This window comes from Mus caroli, unplaced genomic scaffold (assembly GCF_978045245.1).
Source record: "Mus caroli unplaced genomic scaffold, Mus_caroli_1 scaffold_4, whole genome shotgun sequence".
Taxonomy (NCBI): Eukaryota; Metazoa; Chordata; class Mammalia; order Rodentia; family Muridae; genus Mus; species Mus caroli.
The window spans coordinates 121,392,227-121,414,087 of NW_028227259.1; the positions used below are offsets into that span (position 1 = coordinate 121,392,227).

At 48.1% G+C, this 21,861-nt stretch overlaps 1 protein-coding gene across 5 annotated transcripts in view; it reads left to right on the forward strand.

The window, feature by feature from the left end:
• The window catches only part of Taok3 (TAO kinase 3), a 154,454-nt gene that overhangs the window by 90,142 nt on the left and 42,451 nt on the right, over positions 1-21,861 (forward strand). For all 5 annotated transcript variants that reach the window (XM_029477637.2, XM_029477639.2, XM_021163499.2 and 2 more), the window contains 5 exons: positions 852-943; positions 6,421-6,514; positions 8,150-8,231; positions 16,473-16,640; positions 19,126-19,332. In XM_029477637.2, coding sequence (XP_029333497.1) covers positions 852-943; positions 6,421-6,514; positions 8,150-8,231; positions 16,473-16,640; positions 19,126-19,332 — 643 coding nt within the window. The remainder of the gene's footprint in view (positions 1-851; positions 944-6,420; positions 6,515-8,149; positions 8,232-16,472; positions 16,641-19,125; positions 19,333-21,861) is intronic.

Consider the following 21,861-nt stretch of genomic DNA (forward strand, 5'->3'; position numbering starts at 1 on the left):
CAACTTATTTTCAGAAAGCGAGGACTGGGGGCTGGAGAAGTGTCTCAGTGGTTAAGAGCACTGTCTGCTCTTCTAGAGGACCCAGGTTCTATTCCCAGCACCCACATAGCAGCTAAAACCATCTGTCACTCCAGTTCCAAGGAATATGACACTCTCACACAGACATACTTGCAGGCAAACCATCAGTGCACATAAAACATAGGTAATTTATTTTTAAGTGTTTAAATTGGGGCTTAAAATTTCAGAGCATTAGTCCGTGACTCTCACGGCAGGGAGCATGGCAGGAGGGAGGCAGGTGTGGTCGCAGGAACAGCTGAGAGGTCCCATCTTAAGGCTTAACCATGTGGCAGACAAATACACTAGGAATGGTGGGAGTCTTGAACCTCAATGTACTCCCCCAGTGGCAAACAAGCCACGCCTTCTAGTCTTTCCCAAACAGTTCCACTAGCCAGAGGAGCACAGTGGGGCATGTATTCAAATCTGTGAGCCTGCAGGGACCATTCTCATTCAAACCTCCTTGTCACAGACACCTCCATTGTGTGCAGGAACTATGTCCACCTTAGCCGCATACCTGCTGATTTTCTAGGTTGACTTCTTTATGTGGCTTCTATGAATAACACCACAACAAACATTGACTGCTTTAAATGGGGGCTGGAGAAATGGCTCAGCAGTTAAGTTACTCACTATTCTTGCAGAAAACCGAGGTTTAGTTCCCAGAAAATGAAGGGGGGGGGACTTAAGTACCTTTAAAAATACTTTGAATGCCCTTAAATCTATTGCACTGAGTAGTTTTATAAAATGAAAATTTAGTTTGTACTGACAACTTGAGCTCTGCACGTTGCATTTGGCAGGATGGCCCCAGAGGTGATCTTAGCCATGGACGAAGGGCAGTACGACGGGAAAGTTGACATCTGGTCGCTCGGCATCACCTGCATAGAGTTGGGTAAGGAGGAGCTTCCACTGGGGCTCTGCTGATTGGTCCTCACACATGCCCATCAGTTAACTCAGCCCGCCCTTACCCAGTGACTGACAGCTGTAGGTTGGCCGGACCGTGTGACTGTATTGGAGACACTTTCCATGCTCTGGTATGCCACAGAAAAGGGATCCTTCTCTGCTATGTCTCCATGCTATTGACTTAGCTAAAGGAGTTTGGGCAGATGTGCAATTAGCAAACACTGAAACACAAGCTGGTAAGTGAGACATTACACACCCTGTCTCTACAGTAACTCCATGACTTTGCTTTAGAACCCAGCCATACTGGGGGAAATATTAGAAGACTCAAGTATCTAACTTTACCCAGCGGTAGAACCTTGAAGAAAACTTCATAGTAAAAGATGCACCAGCTTGACAGTTATCCCCAGGGACTGGAATGGTGCTCAGGACTTGCTACTCTCCAGAGGACCTTAACAGATTCCCAGCACCCACATAGGGACACATACACACAGATACACACACACACATACATACACAGACATAGACATACACACACATACACATTCACACAGATACATACAGACATATACACACATATACACCCACAGATACACTCACACAGATACACACACAGATGCACATAGACATACATACACATTCACACAGATACATACAGACATACACACACATATATACTCACAGACACACACACTCACAGACACACATAGATACACACGGACACACACTCACACAGATACACATAGACATACGCACACATACACACTCACACAGATACATACAGACATAAACACACAGACACACACAGACATACACATATACAGACACACTCACAGTCTCTCACACACACACACCCCAAACATGGTGGCGTGCACAGATCCCAGCAGTTGGGAAGCTCGCGGGGTCAGAGGAGACCACTACTTTGTTACCCATTTCAGTCCCGAGCCTCACTGTACCTCAGTTTCCTCCCTAGTTGCCAGTCTCTGGTAGGTGTGAGCAGCGTCCAGGCCATGCCTGAGACAGTGAGTACCTGACACAGGACAGGAACTCCATAGCTAGAAGCAGTTAGTGTCACCTGCAGTTAGGACTGCCCACCAGATCTTCTTCATAAGAAGTTTTTGCCCCTTCAAAGGCAAAAGTACTTATCCAAGAGTTGGGGTGCCCTTGGGTCATCTCTCTCTCAAGTAGAGTACAGCCCACTGGTTCTAATTTAGCACAGCCAGGGAGAACTGTTAGCCACAACCCACTAAGCTGACCCCGCTAGATCCTGATCTCAGCTGGCCCAGATGGCGAGTCCACAAAGATGTAACCATTGTCTTTCCCTTAAGCAGGAACTTTTAAAATGTCATGTAGCAAGATTGGCTTTCCTGTCCTTTGATCCTTTTGGTTAAGAAAACATGGGATCCAGACTGGGGAGACAGTTCAATAGATAAAATCCTTCCTGCCTTAATTAAGATCAGGTTCATATCCCCAGCACCGATGTAAATGTGGCTGCCCACTTGCTTTGCTTTGTTTTGTTTTGTTTTGTTTTTAACTTTTTTTTGATTCTTTGTGAGTTTCACATCATGTACCCAAATCCCATTCCTCTCCAATCCCTCTGTATCTGCCCCCTGCCCTTGCAGTCCACACACACACACACACACACGCACACGCGCACATGCACACACGCGCACACGCACACGCGCACACCCTTATCTCCAAGCATCTTCATTTGCAGATGTTCGTTGCAATGAGTCATTGGTGGTCTGAGGCCTCTGATCCTGTTGTGGCCCTGTGTCACGGAGAGCCTGCATCTTTAGTTCTACAGGACTGGTCCTTTTGTACACTACAGCAGTTCATAGATGGGGTAGATGTTGGGGTGGGGTAACTCAGAGACCTGGATCTGTGCCTGGGTGCATACCGAGTTGGTCAGCCCAGCAGCTCTCCTGCACCCAGGCCATCAGGGCCAGCTCTCCTGCTTCGCTCAGGCAAGGGGCAGGGCCAGCACTCCTGACTGTGGTACCTGGATAGGGGCAGGACCTGTTCTCTTAAGCCCATACCATCAGGGCCAGCTCTCCAGCACTTTCCCATCGAGGGGCAGGGCCTGGCAGCCCAGTCACAGTGACAGAGTTCAAGAGGAGGCAGCAGGTGACCTCTGAAGCAAGCTGGCTGGCAAGACTAGCTGGATCAGCAAGCTCTGGTTCAAGTGAGAGACTCCTTAGAGCACGGTCAAGGAAGGCACTGATGCCAGTCTCTGGCCTCCATCTACATGCACACACATGTGCACCCACATGCAGACATGCATATACACATTTACTTACACACACACCACACATGAAAACACATGTATGTTATGTACATGTAAACACACATGAAAGCACACCTATGCATCTGTAAACATACACACTCAGTGACCCACACTTGCCAAAATAAGGACTCCTAGATCCTTGGTCACAGGGTAGCACCAGCCCTGGCTTTGCCCTGGCAGAACCATGCCACCTCCTGTGCTCCACAGATGCAGTGATGAGCTCCTAGAAAGGGCCACATGATAAATGGTATAAACTCTGCAGGACCTGCTGTACATGTCTGCACGGCTTGTACCTTCCCCACTGGAACAGAAAACTCCTGTGGGAAAAACCTCACGACAAAGAAGTGGGCTGCTGGCGGACTCTGGCCTTTGCTCTGTGGTGTTCTGTCTCAGTGACAAGCCGTGTCACCATGGCTATGATGCTGGTTTTGCTTGGTTGGCTGGCTGGTTGGTTAGAGACAGGGTCTCGCTGTGCAGCCCAGGCTGTTCTAGACCCTGAGGTCTTCTTACTTTAGCCTACACAGTGCTGGGATTATAGGCCATCAGCACCAGGCTCAGCTGGCTCCCGGGGTGTGTATGGCAAAGGACTTAAACATAGACCGGACCTTTCATATCCAGTGTTTGAAGGATGGCTCCAGGCTCTGGCTTTTCTACTGTGGTGGTTCCCACCGCATCTGAGGGCAGCTGTCATGGCTTGTCCCCAGGCTTGCTCATCCTGGGCTCCCATGTAGGCTTCAAGGCCAAGTTGCTGGGGTCTACTGCTGAAGTTTGGGTTTGTTTTTCTCTTATGAGACAGGGTCTCATATAACCCAGGCTGGCCTTGAAATCACTGTGTAATGTAGTCGGTTGACCTTGAACTTCTGATGCCTCTCTATGCCTGCCTGTCTTTCTAGTCTATCTGGAGTGCCATGGCATGTAAGTGGAGGTTAGAAAGCGGCTTTGCCAGAGTGATTTCTCTTCTTCCACCATCTGGACCCAGATATCAAACCCAGGTCCTCAGGTTTGGCAGCAGCCACCTAGGACACTGAGCCATCTCAGCAACGCACACACAAAGCTCTTTGCATTAGGTGTTCCTTTTTTCACTTAGTTAGCAAGTTTTGTGGAGACAACCTCCCAAGCTTGAGTCCTCGGCGCTGGAAATACAATGAAGTTTGTCAGTGCCCTTGCTCCTTGTGACTCACTTCCTCTAGCAAGGTTCACCTCCAGGAGAGGTTCCACAGCCTTCTAGAATGACACCACCGGCTGAGCTGAGGGACCCAGTGTTGAGGCAGCCATGGGCCTGTGGGGGCATTTCATAGTCAAGCCTCAACAGGGAAGGAGCCCAGAGTATTGTTAGAGTGAAGCAGAGCTGAGACAGGGAGACACACGTCCTCAGCTGCTCATGAGAGGGCAGGAGGTCCCACCTGAACAGCACCGCAAGACTCCATCTCTAAAACGGGTTCTTAATGAAAACATATTTAAAAAGAATTAACCTGATAAAGTTAGAGTCTAGACTGAAAACATCCATGTGAAATGGACTGCGCTGGAGAGACAGGAAAGAGCCCTGTGTTCTCAGAACAGGGCAGGCTCATGGACGGCAGCAGGCTCTGCCCAGGGGGTCTGAACTCAGTGCTAGGAGGAGTGCAAAGCCACTGGTGCCCACAGAAGTTCCTAGTTCCTTGTGCCTTTAACAACTTGAGGTTGCCAGGTCACATTCTAGAAATGCCTTGACTCTACTTTTTTGAAAAACAGCCTCAAACTGCAGCTGTCTCTCCTCTATGCTCGAAATCTCTGTCCACATGGCTCTCGCTAGGAACAGCGCACACACCATCTACCAGTTTTGAGCAGTTTCAACCAGTTTCTATTTGATGTATGTAAACGTCTAGTAGTAGCTTGGTGATTGATACATATGTGTGATCTCAGCCACCAGGGAGGCCAACCAGCTAGGACTGTGTCTGAAACCCTGGAGAGAAGAAGGGGAGAGACAGCAGGGCAGGAGGCAGGGCAGAGGAGGGAGGGAAAGGATCCTTGCAGGACCCTAAAGGAGCATCCGCTACAGACAGGCTTCCACACACACTCCCAGGGGACTGGAGTCCAAGTGCATTGTGGGACCATGATGGAGTAAATGCGTTCCAAAGGCCTAAGCTATCACTCCAGATGATCGGTTTCTTTTTTAAAGTTCTAATTGTCTGTTTGTTTTGGAGACGATGCCTCACTGTGTGTCCCTGGCTGGAACTCACGATTTAAAACAGGGCTACACCTGCCTCCTGGCTCAGTAAGACCCTGTCTCAAACAAAGGAACAAATGAATGGATGAATGAATGAATGAATGAATGAATGAATGAATGAATAGACAAAAATATCTATCCCACTCCACAATAATATATCTTCTCTCTCTCTCTTTCTTTCTCTCTCTCTCTTTCTTTCTTTCTTTCTTTCTTTCTTTCTTTCTTTCTTTCTTTCTTTCTTTCTCTCTTTCTTTCTTCATCTTCAGAACAGGGTTTCTCTGTGTAGTCCTGGCTATCCTCAAGCTCACTCTGCAGACCAGACTGGACATGAACTCACAAGATTCCCCCTGCCTTTGCCTCCACAATGTTAGAATTAACGACATTCACCACCACTCCCAACCCTTATTTTATTCTTAAGAGATTTATTTACTTTGTGTGTGTAAGTGGTTTTCCACGTATTGTTTTTACTACACTGAGTACATGCCATGCACGGAAAAGGGTATCATGTCCCCTGGAGCTGGAGGTAATGGTTAATGGATGGTTGGGAGCCATCATGTGGGTGCTGAAAACTGAGCCCTGGTCCTCTGCAAGAGCAGCCAGTGCTCTTAACCGCCGAGCCAACTCTCCAGCCACTCCATTCCATAATCATATATTTTTGTTCTATTTTTCTTTGCATTCTGGTTTTATTTAATGAATATGTATTTTTTTAATTAAAACGCACACACAGATATTCACACCTTGTCACTGGAAAACAGCCCAACACCATTCTTTGCAGAACCTATGAAAAAAATAAGGAAATTTTCTCCCGTTACTTTGAGATAGGTTCCACTGGGAGCCTTCCAGTAGACAGTGAATGACCACCAGCCAGCCCGTGGCTCCTCTGAGCTGACCCTACGAGTACAGTGAGCAGATGGTGTGTCGTGGACGAACCCGAGTTGTTTCAAGAAAGGTTTACCATGTTTCCCTCCTCTTCCAGCGGAGCGGAAGCCCCCCCTCTTCAACATGAACGCCATGAGTGCCCTCTACCACATCGCTCAGAATGACTCCCCCACGCTACAGTCCAGGGAATGGTAAGACATGGCCAAGAAACTCACTGAGGGGGGTCTGACTTTCTCATTCAGCCACATATTAACGGTTTGCCCTAAAACGCCATTGCTTTCTTCCATCATGACAATACTAAGAATAGGGGCCCCACATTTGTACCTTTGTGTACACACACGCACGCATGTGCACACACACACAGACACGTGCGGGCGCACTTGCACACACATACACACTTTAAAGCTTCACTGGGGACATGCTGGAAGCATGCACCCTGTTACTTCCCTCCCATACCTCATCCCTCAGTTCCTAACTATCTCACCTCTAGGTTTTGGGTGGTGGTAGGGGTGGTTTGCTGGTGGGCTTTGGGGCAGCATTGTTTGCCTGTTTGTTATTTTAAACAGGGTCTTACTAGGTAGCTCAAGGTGTCCTAGAACTCACTCTGCAGACCAGGCTGCTAGCAGAGACCTACCCGCCTCTGCCTCCCTCCCAAGCAGTGGGAGGCCCCATGCATGCCTGCCTTCATTTCTGGTTCCCAGCAACTATGTGGTGCCCTGGCTGATGTCATAGTTTGTCTCTGTGTCTTTCAGAATGAGCTAGGACAGACCATATACTATCTATCCAAAAGACATGTTGTTCTTGGCCAAAAAAACAGGGCATGTTTGTAATGATTTGGGTGATTAAAAGTGACAGAGATTAATCCCAGCACTTGGGAGGCAGAGGCAGGCAGATTTCTGAGTTCAAGGCCAGCCTGGTCTACAGAGTGAGTTCCAGGACAGCCAGAGCTACACAGAGAAATCCTGTCTCAAAAGTCAAAAAAAAAAAAAGAGTCACAGTCACAGAGAGTGAGCTGTCTAACAAGAGTGAACAGAAATGAATTTCCCTAGAGAGGAAGCAGTTTTAGTCAGAAAACATATCTCCAGCCTCTCTGCCCTGGGTGTTTTATGTTCACGCCCTTTTAGGGGTCGTAGGTATCGCCAGAGTCAAGGAAGTGTAAATGAAGATGGCAGACTGGACATTAGGAAAGCTCTTATCTGTGAGGGGAAAAGGAAGTCCTGGCCACAGAGATGGTCCAGTTGGCAGCATGCTGAGCATGTCCAGGGACAGAAGTTTAGTCCCCAGAACCAACGCAAAAGCTGGACCCCGTAATCCCAGTGTGGGGAGAGAAGGAGGATCTCTAGAGCCCACTGGCCGGCCAGTCTAGCCAAACTGAGAGACCCTGCCTCAAAAAAATAAGGTTGTCAGGCGCGGTGGCACACGCCTTTCATTCCAGCCCTCAGGAGGCAGAAGCAGGTGGATCTCTGTGAGTTCAAGGCCAGCCTGGTCTACAAATCGAGTCCAGGACAGCCAGGGCTGTTATACAGAGAAACCCTGTCTTCAAGCAAACCAAAAAGGTGGAGGGTGACTGTGAGGACACTTGATATTGACCTCTGGCCTCTACACCACACATAAACTCATATGTACACATGCACACGCACATGCACACACACATGCACAGCATACACACACATGCACACACACACATATGCATACACAAACATGTATCTATACACACACATACAAAACGTCCCAAGTTGCAAAGCCTTTCCCTCGCACCCCGCCTTTGTCTGCCACAGGTCCCACAGTCGCTCACTGCTCTCTCCTCACTGTGTTTGCTCCCACAGGACAGACTCCTTCAGGAGATTCGTTGATTACTGCTTGAACAAAATACCTCAGGAAAGACCAGCCGCAGTGGAGCTGTTGCGGGTAATTTTTCCATTTTCCATCTGAGATGGGGCTGTGAGGTCTGGCCACCAGGGCAGGCAGTTGCTCCATGGCTGAGCACTGTGACACGCTGGCTCATGCAAAGATAGAAGTAGGCATAAAAACTGGAAGGTTGTCAGGACCCATGAATGTCCTTCTCCCCCATCCCACCTGTGGGTAGGTTTCTCTTCCCCGCCCTTTTGTCCCGCCTCAGAACAGTCAGTTTCCCCTCCTGCTCCACTTGCCATCCACCCCAGGGTTTCTCTCACTGAACATGAGTGAGCTTCCAGAATGGTTAGCCAAGGGTGCCAATGCCAACTCTGCAAATCTCAGTTAGGTTGGCGTCAAATCCAAGCAGAGAAGACATAGGGCGATGATGTAAAAACAGGCACTCAGGTCACACAAATGAGCTAATGAAGTGTTGTGTCACTGTATGCAAGAGTATGGTGGCTTGCTGTGGTCTCACCATATGCCCAGGCTGCTCTTGAATGAATGATCCCCCTGCCTCCACTCTCCTAGTGCTGGTGTTACAGGAGTATACCAGCATCATGCCCGACTCTGGAGGTAAGGGCATTGGTGGTTCAAGGCCAGCCTTGGCTACACAAGAACCTATTGCACCAGCAATAGAAGCCTTCGATTCTGTAGAGTTTTTTTCTACGTTGCTTTCTGTCTGTCTTTTAATGAATACACACAAGTCTGACTTGAGCCCCACAGTACTGAGCCACTCTCTCTTTGCTCTTCGCTGTGTGTTGATGTTAGTGATGACCCTGTGGTACGCCAGCATTCTAGTGGTGGATGGGAACCCTTCCCGGTGGAGATACTGCTGGCTGGCTGTCCTCTTCTGTGTGCGGATGTTCATTCAGTCCTGGTATTCATTTCATTCTCAGAGTGAATGCCCTTTTACGGGCAGTTTTGTCTGTTGGTTTGTTTATAAGACTCAGAAGGACTGTATTCCTTTGCAGAGCACTGACCGCTCTTGCAGAGGACCCACACAACAGCTCACAACTGTAACTCCAGTTCCAGGGAATCAGTACCCACTTCTGGCCTCTGCAGGCACTGCACACACATGTGGTACACAGACATACATACATGCAGGCAAAACATCCCCTCCCCCACAAAACCAATTGTAACTGTTCATACATATAAAATAAAGACACGGTTTAGACTTGGCTGTGTGATGGCCCAGTGGTCAGAGCACTCATCCTGAGTGTGAGGACCTGAGTTTGGATCCCAGCATTTGCACGGCAAGCGGGCTGGACTACGTGAACCTGTAACCTCAGAGACAGGGAGGACATGGAGGCTTGCTGGCCACAAGCCTTATCTCCATGTTCAGTGAGAGACCCCATCTCAAAGGGGTCAGACAGGGAATGTTGGAGCAAGATGGCCAACATCCTCCACCAAACCTCCACAGGTGTGCTCACAGGTGTGTGCACCTACACACATGTGCGTGTACATATCACACACACACACGTTGACACATGAAATCATATGTGACGCTACTCCTGTGAAGATACAAGCAGCTGGCTACTTTTGAAGATAGGATCTGAGGACAGACCCAAGTCCAACTTGGTGAACCCTGAGTCTCACTGCACATGCTTACGGGAATATGGGTGAGGAGTTACAGGAGTAGAAATGACCCAGAGGCTGCATCACCAAAGCCCGCCCCAGGACAGGTGACAGATCACAAAGCTGGACACCTGGAGCCCACTGCACAGCCTGCAGGCAGGTATCTCAGCTGCTCTGAACGTGCCCCTCAGCAGTCCTTAACAACATGTTATACATGCTAGGAGGGAAAGTCTAGTGAATCTAGTGAGTCCGGTTTCGGGACTTCCTGAAAGCTCTGAGTTGTTTCCTTCCTTGTAGGATGAAGTGTTTTATCTCTGCTTAGAACATGCTGTTCTGCCTTCCCACAGACACCCCACACCTTAACAGGCTTGGAAGGCTTTAATCTAGGAGGAAACAGCTACACAGTGAGGACTGAACCCAGGAATCGGTGTATGCTGGGAAAGTGTGTTCATACACACACACAAATATATATACATATATATATGCACATATATATATACATATACATATATACATATATGTGTAGCTGGCCTTTGCTGCTTTGTGGGTTCTTCTTTTCCCCACTGTTTATGTCCCTCCTGTTTCACACCCTATCCTTAGATAGAAGAGAAAGGATAGAGGGGGAGGGAGAGAGACCCCCTGAATCTAATTTCTTTCTTGTAGTTTCTTCTTTGAGCACAACTATTAACAAGCCACAGCCAACCCCCCTGAACGACCAACAAGCACTGACCCTACCTCTCAGGGCCCTAGCATTTATCTACCTCTAAAAATTCCCCAGACTTCCAAACATCACACAATCGCAGAACCTATTTGCAGCTGGTGAAACCACGCCCCTGATAGAGCACGAGGCAAATTATAGTCACCTCCTGCGAAGCAGCCCCATATCTCACACCTGAGATTAAAACAATAACACATTCTTATAATATTTCTGTATTTTTTAAAGAATCCTGAATTCTCACACATACATATGTGTATTTCTGTGTGTGTGTCTGTCTGTCTGTCTGTGTTGTGTGTCTGTGTGTGCACCTGCTGAGCCCATTTTTGTTGGTGGTGTGTAATTTCAGGATGGTCACTATGCATTGGACAGCAACACTGGCCTTACCCCTGGAAGAGGCTGGCTCTCTGTCTCCCAGCAATCATCTGTCACCTGTAATCCTTTGTCCAGAGCTGCGACCTCACAGAAATCTTCCTTCTTCCATGTTAGCATCCACTGACAGTGCCACCGGCCTGGTCTTGTTTGTGCAGGTTTCCGGGGCAGAGTGTTTCACAGCAGGCTTCCTGGGGTCCTGGCTCGTACAGCCTATCTGCCCCCTCTCCCGTGGAGTTCCATGAGTCTTAGATGCAGGAGCAGTGATGTAGATATGTGTGTCGGGGCTTGGCTGCCCATACCTATTGATCCTTGCATTGCATCCAGTTGTAGTTTTCTATGATGACCTCATTGACTGTGAGAAGAAGCGTTGGTGAGAGGTGTTAGCTACACTTACCTGTGTTGCTAAGGATAAGTTCAGAATGGAGTCTGGAATTATGCTGGTTGGCAAGGTGTTGGTGGTTGCCACCAGCATATGAGTGCCACTTACCACAGCGTAAAGGTGTGATGGCTTGCCAAGCTGGTAACTGTCATGGGTCATAGGTGGAGTAGTAGTTGGGTAGGACTGTTGGTAACTGTCATGATTCCTAGCTGCTGCAGCTGGATAGGACTGTTTAATGGCTTCCCTCCCTTGGCAGCTTAGGTAGTCATGTCTGGAACTGTCGAAGTTAGACCACAGGAAGGAGGCTTGCCGGTCAGATCCAGCTTAAATCATATGATTCCTGTGTCCTAAGTATGAAGTTCTTCAACAGTAGGAGTCCACCCAGGGCTGCATATATAATCTGCATTGTTTTGGTCATTACTTAGACTACCCTGACCAATTGTTCCAAAAAAGGTGTCTTGTGCCTGGTGCTGGAACGTTTGTTAGTCACTAAATTAATGTTAGAAATCACCAGGCCATTGTATCTACCAACAACAAACAAAGAGATCATGGGTACACTTCCATTTATCATAACATCAAAAAATATTTTTTGAATAAACCTAACCAAGATTGTGAAAGACCTCTACAATGAAAACTTCAGATCTTAAGGCTAGAGATGGCTCAGCAGTTAAGAGCACTGGCTGCTCTTCTACAGGACCCAGGGTTCAATCCCCAGCACCCACAACTGTCTATGGCTCATTCCCATACTCATAAAAGGAAGGAAGGAAGGAAGGAAGGAAGGAAGGAAGGAAGGAAGGAAGGAAGGAAGGAAACTTCAAGTCTCTGAAGAATGACTCGGAAAGACACTAGAGAATGGAGAGACATGCTATGTTCATGGATTGGTAGAATTACTATTGTGAAAATGACCATCCTACCAAAACAGGGGAATCCCCACCAAACCACACAAACAGACTCCTTAGAGACAGGACACACACACACACACGTATGTATGTATCCTGAAGTTCACATGGAACCAGAAACACTGCTAGAATCCGTCGGCATTCTCTGTGCTGAAGAGAACCTTGTGTGAATTTTGGAAAGGAGCACACTAGGATTCCCTGTTTTTCTCCAGCTGCCTCTCTCCTTATTCCTGGGTATCTTTCAGAAACTCTTCCTTTCTTCACATTCTCTCCCTGAGGTTAAAATGCCACTTTTGCATTGAATAATTTAAGTACAGAACTAAAGTAAAACTTACTGAAGTGTTTTTTTTTTAAACACAATGTTGTATCATAAACATCAGCAAAATAAAAAGAACAAAGGCAGCTGGGAAACTGGGGCTGGGGCGTCAATTAATTATCCTATTTTTCAGAGAGAAAAACGTAGTTTTCTGGTAAAGGACACTCTGCTTTCTTAAGGCTTTCGTGATATTTTTCTCTTACTTTTGAAGTGTTTTATTACATTTATATTTTTATTTGAGAGAGTACTCACGCACGTGTGTGTGCACATAGCATGCACACGTGATTCCCCAGCACACGTGTTACTTGTGCTCAGTTCTACTTCTGGGAGTCCCAGCGGTCAGAATCTGCTCATTATCAATCTCGGTGGCAAGCCCCTCTATTCACTGAGCCGTCTTGCCAGACCTCTCTTTAACTCAGTTTGTTTATTTATTTACCACATCACATTTATATGTGGGTTATTTGTATTTTTAATTTTAAAATTAAAATATAATTACATCATGCCCCCTTCCCTGTCCTTCTGACCTTCCCATGAACCCAGCCCTGCCCCCAACCCCACCCCAAGCCCCCAATTTCTTTCAAATCCATGGCTTTCTTTAATTTTAAATGGAGGAGGCATAGGAACAGATAACTCTGTCAGTGACAAAAAGAAATAACTAAAATTAAGCAACCATTTTACTTTCTTCCAATTCTGTTAAATCAAGCACATCTTCATTTTTACAGATTGCACTTAAATTATTTGGAAACACCTATTTATTTCCCTTCAAGTGCTTTTCTATATATTTGAATCTTTAAACATTCTAAAGAACAATGAAGTTCGTGCTTTGTTATTGTTTGAGACAAGGTCTTGCTATGTAGCCTTGCCTGGCCAGGAACTCACTCTGTAGACCAGGCTAGCCTTAAATTCAGAGATCTTCCTGCCTCCACCTCCCAAGTACTGGAATTGCAAGCATGAGCCACCCCTGGTCTACAAATTATTCTCTTACGGGGGTCTGGACCTTTAGACTGCAGAAGTGTAGAGAACAACCATGGTGTGATGTGCAGCCATAGAATATGAGCAGAACCTAGCATGGCAGCTGCAGGACCCGGGCCAGCATCCTCCCGAATGTGCTGTGCCCTGATCGGAGGGGAAGCAGGAAGGACCAGGTGCAACAGACCTAACCCATAGACAGAGAGATACATTTAAGAGTACTTCCAGGTTTCAGAAGATATATGCAGGTGAGGGCCACGTCGTCACCTAGTGTGAAGTCTGGAAGGTTGAGGACAGAGGTATCATGCACAACCCAGAGTCCGGAGGGCAGGAGAGGATCAAGGTGTTGCTTGCCCCTCCTCACAGAGCCTTGGTGCTTTTCCCTTTAGTGGGAGGCAGCCTCGCAGGAACCCTGGCCTCCAGGAGACTCAGCAGCTGTATTTCCAGTCTAAACTGTATGACCAGTGAGTGAGAAAACAAAATGTGCACAAGTCTGTTTTCCAAAAGTCTGTAAGAGGAAGTTGAATGGGGCAGGCATGGGCTTCATCCCAGCTCTGCTTCAGAAGGGGCAAATCCGTCTGCTGTTACTGAAGGTTCGCTGGAGTTTTTAAAAAGGTTTTATTTTATTTTACGTGTATGGCTGGGTATCTCTGCGTGCGTGCTTTATACATGCAGTACCCTCAGAGGCCAGAAGAGGGCATCAGATCCCCTGGAACTGGAGTTACATGCAGCTGTGAGTCATCATGTGAGGTGTTGGGAACCAAACCCAGGTCTTCTACAACAGCAGCCAGTGCTCCCAGCAACTAACACCTCTCCAGCCCCAAGTTCTAGCAATTTTTAATATATTTATGATGAAGTAAATCTCAGGAGACAGCATCAGTCCAGAGCAAAAGGAATACTTTGTGATGGTGTAAGCATTGTAAAAAATGTGTGTGCAGCTTCCCATGAGAATTAAAACAACAGGACTGTATTGGATCCAGCATTCCATCCTTTGGGTTCATTTCTAAAAGAATCTGTTATCTTTACAATGTCTGCATCCCATAATGACTACAGCATCACCCATAGCAACCAAGATGTGGAAGCAGCACACATGTCCATCAGTGGAATGAAAGACAGGGAGACTGTGATACACATGCACACAACAGAATAGTGCTCAGTCTGGAATAGGAGCTCCTAGCTAGGCACCATGCCACATATCTGTAAGCCCAACACTTGGGTTGTAGAGGCCAGGCCATCGGAGGGCTACATAGTAAGTTCAAGACCAGCCTGGGCCACATGTGACCCTGTCTCAATTAAAGGAGGCGGGGAAGGGGAGTTAGGCCGTGGCTGGCTCACAGGAAACACATACCTAGTCATGGCCTCTCATTCCTTCTCAGCCACTGGGAGCAGGGAGCAACTCTTGGGGAAGACTTTGGTCTGGGCCAATGGACCATTGCCGGGGGACCCACTGGGGGTAGGGGTGGGGTCCTAGTGACAGCCTGGTGGAAGGTTTGAAGGTAAGAGAGAATGCCAGTGCAGATAGCTTCCAAGAAGGTTACAGGCTCAGGGGAGGTGATCAGGTGTTGACAGGAAAGCACTGTTGGGTATCTGACAGACAGCATGGATGGATCTGGAAGGCTTTGTACGCATGAGATAAGCCAGATACACAAAGAAGGGCTCCACACAACATTGCACACATGTAGAATTTACACACATTTAAAAAAAAAATCAGATACTGAAGAAAAAAAGTAGAAAGGTGTTTTCAGGAGTGGAAGTGAGACTTGGGGCTGACAAGATGGCTCAGGAGGTAAAAGGGCTTGCCACCAAACCTAAAGGCCTGAGTTTAATACCCGGGGCCCACATGGTAGAAGGGGCAGACTGACTTCAACGGGCACATACAAGTGAGTATGTAAAAAAGAACTGGGGAGGCTGAGGTACAGGCCCAGTGTTTTACTCATGTGACATACATACTGCCTATTAAGACCTAAGGCCTGAGCTGAGGACTGACTGCAGGGGCTTGTGAGTTTTGAAGGCAGTGGGTTCTGGCACCTTCACTACACACATGGGAGTAAGGGATGATGGTGTGTAACTACCCTCTCTGTAGTAATTACTTCGTCATCTGGGCCAAAGTTGTATGTCATAAATATTTATAGTTAAGAAGAGACTTTTTATTACAAGGTCTCATGATGTAGCCCTGGCTGGCCAGTAACTCACTATGTAGACCAGGATGGCCTGAAATCCATGGAGACCGAGATCCTCTTGCTCTGTTTCCCAAGTGATGGAATTAAAAGTGTACACTGCCTCACTTAGCAAAACAAAAACAAACAAAGCAAGAATTCCTGTGGAGCCGGGCGTGGTGGCGCATGCCTTTAATCCCAGCACTTGGAAGGCAGAGGCAGGCGAATTTCTGAGTTGGAGGCCAGCCTGGTCTACAGAGTGAGTTCCAGGACAGCTAGGGTTACACAGAGAAACCCTGTCTCAGAAAAAAAGAAAGAGAGAGAGAGAGAGAGAGAGAGAGAGAGAGAGAGAGAGAGAGAGGAGGGAGGGAGGGAGGGAGGGAGGGAGGGAGGGAGGGAGGGAGGGAGGGAGGGAGGGAGGAAAAAAAAGAAAAAAAAAGAAAAGAAAAAAAAAGTCCAGTGGAGCCACTAGAGTTCTCAACCCATGGGTCCCGACCCCTTTGGCCCCTTTATTGCCTATCCTTCGTATCAGAATTTACATTACAGTTCATAACAGTAACAAAATTACAGTCACAAAGGGACAACAAGATAACCTTATGGTTGGGGGTCACCATAGGAGGAGGAACTGTCTTAAAGGGTCTCAGTGTTAGGAAGGTTGGGAACCACTGCTCTAGAGTCTGCAGAGGGACAGAAGGTAGAAACATTGTTACCTCTTTGTAAGTGGGGGGCTTCCATGAGGGACACCAGCCTCAAGATCTCCTTTACTTCTAAGGCCCCTGAACCTGCTCTCCCTGCCCTGCCTGCTTCCATGCATACATTGCACCTAAAGATAGCGCTGCTTACTGTCCCTTCTCCCCCCTGTTGTTCAGCATGACTTCATTCGGAGGGAGCGGCCACCGAAGGTCCTCATTGACCTCATACAGAGGACAAAAGATGCTGTCCGAGAGCTGGACAACCTGCAGTACAGGAAAATGAAGAAGATCCTCTTCCAGGAGACTCGGAACGGACCCTTGAATGAGTCGCAAGAAGAAGAAGAAGTAGGTCTGCCTGGTTTCGGCTTCTCTGGGAGAAGAAGCTTCCAGCCTTGGCACTGGGAAACCCCAGTGAGGATGAGGACGTGGTCGGTGCTCTCTCTTCCCTAAGAGATGCTCAGGATAGCATCTGGTAAAACCAGGGCTGTGGCGGGGTTGGTATCATGGGGTAAGGTGGGCACCTAGGAATGGCATAGCACAATTTTTAATATATATTTTTAGTGTGAGGATTCCATGCATGCTTGTGAATTCTTCCGGTCACATTTAGCCCCTTCTCCCCTCCCACTTCTCCAGGACCACCCCACCCCCACCCCAAGCCTCCCAGCTTCTCTTTAACCCACTGAATCCAGTTACTGCTGCCCATGCATATATGAGCATGAGACCGGCTACTGATGCTTGTGAACGTGGGGCCATCTTGGCCCACCAATGAGACCCAGTCTCAAACAAGAAAGGGGCAGGGAGAAGAGAGTAAAAGTGGGATTGAGGCTGCTCCCCCGTGGGGCCTGTGGGATCCAAGGCCCCAGCATCTGCTTCTCTCGTTCGATGCAGGGTACACAACAGTTTTCAAAGGAAAGATGGCTTCTTAGTCTCTCACTCAGCTAAAGCAATGGGCGAGGGCCAGCCAGATGGCTCAGCCAGTCAAGGTAGCCAGCCTGAGCTAGACCTCCATGGCCACATGGTGCAGGGAGAGAAGCAACTCCTGCAAGTTGTCCTCTGACCCCCACAAGCCCACCAGGGCACATGTACTGGGGCATGCACACATCCATAGACACAGGCATGCATACATACATATACACACACATACACATACCCACATATCAACATACACACACACATAGACACACATACATATATACACATGCACACACACATATACACACATGCACACATACACTCATACACGCACACATACATACACATACATATACACACACATTCATATACACACATATACATATTCACATACACACACATACACATACATACACATATCCACATAGACACACATAGACACACATGCACACACACATTTACATATGCACAAAGATACACATACAAGATAAATCTTAGGAAAAGGACTAAATAGTGAGGGAGAGAGAGTGATGTTATTTTTCAACTCTAATGATACAAAAGAGCCGGGCGTGGTGACACACGCCTTTAATCCCAGCACTTGGGAGGCAGAGGCAGGCAGATTTCTGAGTTCGAGGCCAGCCTGGTCTACAAAGTGAGTTCCAGAAACCCTGTCTCGAAAAACCAAAAAAAAAAAAAAAAAGTATTTTATCAATAATAAAATTCAAAAATAGGAATTAGACTAATAAAAAATCTCTTGGTTGGTATAGACATTTGATTTCCCTTTAATTGAGAAAGCAGACGCACTAAAATAGAGTGTTGATAGTGGGTGTGGAAGCACTCGTCTTTAACCCCAGCACTCAGGAGGCAGAAGCAGGGTGACCTCTGTGCATTCAAGGCCAGCCCAGCCTGGTCTACGGAGGGAGTTTAGGACAGCCCTGGCTACACACTGAGACCCCATCTTCCAAAGTAAAAGTGCTGTCTCGTCCCCACTTCCTATTACTGAATGATTGTTGTATTCTCAGCTTACTGGGTCCATTTGTGTATAAAAGGGTTTGAAAATAGGGTTTATGTGCAACTACGTCGACTCTGTGACATTATTTAATCTGGTGGGGAAGATACTGTGGGATGGGAGGCTGATAGATTCACAGCTTCACTCCAGCCCACTGTTGGTCTTTGGGCCGATAGCAACGCATACTAGTACTACTTAACAGATTTCTTAATGAGATCAATCGCAGATGTAGGCGTGACAGACTTGCTTAAGAGAGGCAGAATTTAATTACCTACCTTGGACGTGAGTTTGCATCCCTGGCTCATATGAAGTTACTCACTGATGACCTGCAGGAGAGTGAGTGACCTGCTCCACTCAGTCTGAGGTGGCAGCTGTGGGTACTGTCGAGACCACAAGGCTGGTGGACAGCAGTGTCCCTCTGGGGGACCCTGGCATTCCTAAGGAGCCTGGACTCATGACACTTACTGGGAACAGCCCCATAGTGTCATGGTTGTGTGTGGCAGGGGAGCCCGGGGATGGTAGCATATCCAGAGCTGCCTTGGGGGAGGATAGAAGTGAGTAAGATTTGTGGTGGAGGTAGTGTCCCCCAGAGAGCCTCCATGAGAGACCTGTGAGGAACTGCTAAGCTCTGTGCTGTGCAAGCACAGGGACATAGGTTCCATCCCCAGAGCCCATCAAAAAAAAAAAAAAAAAAAAAAAAGAAAGAAAGAAAGAAAAGAAAGAAAAAGAGAAAAAGACAGGAGTCATGGTGCCTGTTTGTAATCCTAGCTCAGGGGAAGCAGAGACAGGAGGATTCCTGGAGCTCACTGGCCAGCCAGCCTCACCTGGAGCACAGTGGGCCCATCAGTGGGGCAGCACTTGATCTCTGGGGTGTTTCGCTTTGTAACCCCCAGTGCCTGTCCCTTACAGGACGGCGAGCAAGGAAGCAACCTGAATCGAGAGGTGGACAGTCTGGGCAGCATCCACTCCATCCCCAGCACGTCAGTGAGCACGGGCAGCCGGAGCAGCAGTGTGAACAGCATGCAGGAGGTCATGGATGAGAGCAGCTCTGAGCTCGTCATGATGCAGGAGGATGAAGGCACAATCAACTCCAGCGCCTCCACGGTACACAAGAAGGTAAGCACGGCGGGTCGCTCACGAGCCAGGCTTGGGTGCTCAAGGCAAAGGCTGCTCGGGACTAGTCACTTTCAGGAGGCTGGGTTTCTGAGTGACAGCCGGAACATAGGCTAGAAAGAGCATCAAGGGGACTTCCTGTGATGAATTGGCTGGTCACACCCTCTCCAGTTGCTGGCACCGTCAAGCAGAATGGTCAAGGGGTCCCAGCGGGGCAAGGTGGCACAGTGTCTAGAATCCCAGCCCCTGGAAGGCTGAGGTAGGAGACTGCCGTAAGTTCAAGGCTGCCTTCTGTTACTTCAGGAGTAGTAGGCCATCCTGGGGGCTGGAGAGGTAGCTCAGAGGTTAAGAGCAATTGTTCTTAACCCAGGTTCAATTCCCAGCCCCCTCTTGGTGGCTCACAAACATCTATAACTCCAGACCAGTGGCCTCCTCAGACACCAGACAGACAAATCACTCAGACACATAAATTAATACAATATTGGGGGGGAAAGAAAAGAAAGAAAAGAAAGCTGGATGGTGGTGGCACACATCTTTAGTCCCAGCACTCAGGAGGCAGGGAAAGGAGGATTTCTGAGTTCGAGGCCAGCCTGGTCTTCAGATTGAGTTCCAGGACAGCCAGGGCTACACAGAGAAAGCCTGTCTTCAAAACCAAAACAACAACAACCACAACAAAACAAAAGGGACAAGAAGAAAAGAGGAGAAAGAAGCAATCCCTACATCATGGAAAGACGCTGTTCCGTCCTCTGTAAGCAGTGACATTCACACCTCAGGCCGGCAGAGCTTCACAGGTTGTGACCGGTCCGAAGAATAGACCCAGGCCTGGCAGTTCTCAAGAGGCTGAGGCAGGAGGATGGCAAGTCCAAGGCTTGCCAGGGCTACGCAGTAAGTTCAAGATAAGCAGCTTACCAAGATCCTGTCTGAAAATAAGGAGCCAAAAGCAGCAGCAATGGATGAGGACTGAGATGGAGTTCAGTGGTAGCATCCATGCCTGCCATGGGCAGGTCCCCAGGTTCAACCCCGAGCCCTGGGGGCAGGTGCTACAGTCCCACGTGCTGTCTGTTTTACGGGTGGCTTTCATTCCCTGTGGTTTCTAGAATTTATTGTTATGAATCTTCTAAAGCAAGCACTCTGCCAGCTAACTACACTTGCAGGTTTGTTGGTCTATCTGTCTGTCTGTCTCTCTGTCTGTCTGGTGTGGAGGGTTTACACGCACACATATGGAGGTCAGAGGAAAGCATGCAGAGTTGCCCTTTACCATGTGGGTTCCAGGGATTCAGAGGTCATCAGACGTGGCGGCAAGCAAGCTTCCTTAGTTGCTAAGCCAGCTCGTTAATGACTTCAGCTTTGGAATGAATGGGGCAGAGCCAGGGCACTTGTCCGATTTGCTCTCTGGCGCTGTGACAGAAACACTGTGACCGACAGCAGCCTGGGGAGGAAAGGGTTAATTCCATCTTCCAGCAATCTGAGGCTCAGGAAGGCAAGGGAGGAACCTGCAGGTGGGAGCTGGTCTTCTCCTCCTGGCTTGCTCAGCCTGCTTTCTTATAGCACCCAGGACCATCTGCCCTGGAATGGTGCAGCCCAGTGGGCTGGGCCCTAACTCAAAACCGCGCCACAGACTTGCCCACAGGCCAGTCTGATGGAGGCAGTTTGTCCATTGAACTTTCCTCTTCCCAGATGACCCGGGCTTGTGTCATGGTGACACAAACCTAACCAGCAGGGAAAAATGTGTGTGTGTGTGTGTGTGTGTGTGTGTGTGTGTGTGTGTGTGTGTGTGTGTGTATTTCATGTGCATGAGTGTTTGTCTGCATATTGTCTATATGTACTATATGTGTGCAGTGCCCATGAAGGTCAGAAGATGGCGTCTGGTCCTCATAGAAAAGGAATTGCCAGTGATTGCAGGTGCTGGGAACTGAACCCAGGTCCTCTGCAAAGCAGCAAGTGCTGTTAACCTCTGAGCCATCTCTGAAGTGCCCTACCCCCCCCTTGGCATTTTCTTTCTTTCTTTTTAAGTATCTGAGCGATTTATGTGTAGTATTCTTACCAGGGAATAATGGAAGGTTTACTTGTGACATCTCAGATGAAATTTCACAGGTAAATGGAAGCCTCGTAGCTTCAGATGAGAGGTAGGGGTGAATCCAAGGGCAACAAGTGCCAAGGCCCTGAGGCAGGAGGTTGGAGGTTGGAGCCTGAACATGGATGCACATCAGACTTCAAAGATATCAGGGTCTGAGGGTCAGGAAATTTAAGAAAACGGGTAATGGGAGGCAGATATAAAAAGCCACTCGGCACAGTGCCAGGGGCCTCCGGATTACAGGCAAATGGTCATGTATTTAAAGTATAGAACAGAAAGCTTGGGGGTCAGGAAAATGGCTCAGTGGATAAAGGTGTTTATTGGCAAACCTATTGGGCCCGAGTTCAGTCCCCAGGATAGGAGAGACCCAAGCCTCCCGTGTTGTCTTCTGACCTTACACACTGTGGCACATGTGTACACATCGGGGAGGAGAGGCAGAAAATACAAATGCAGAAAAT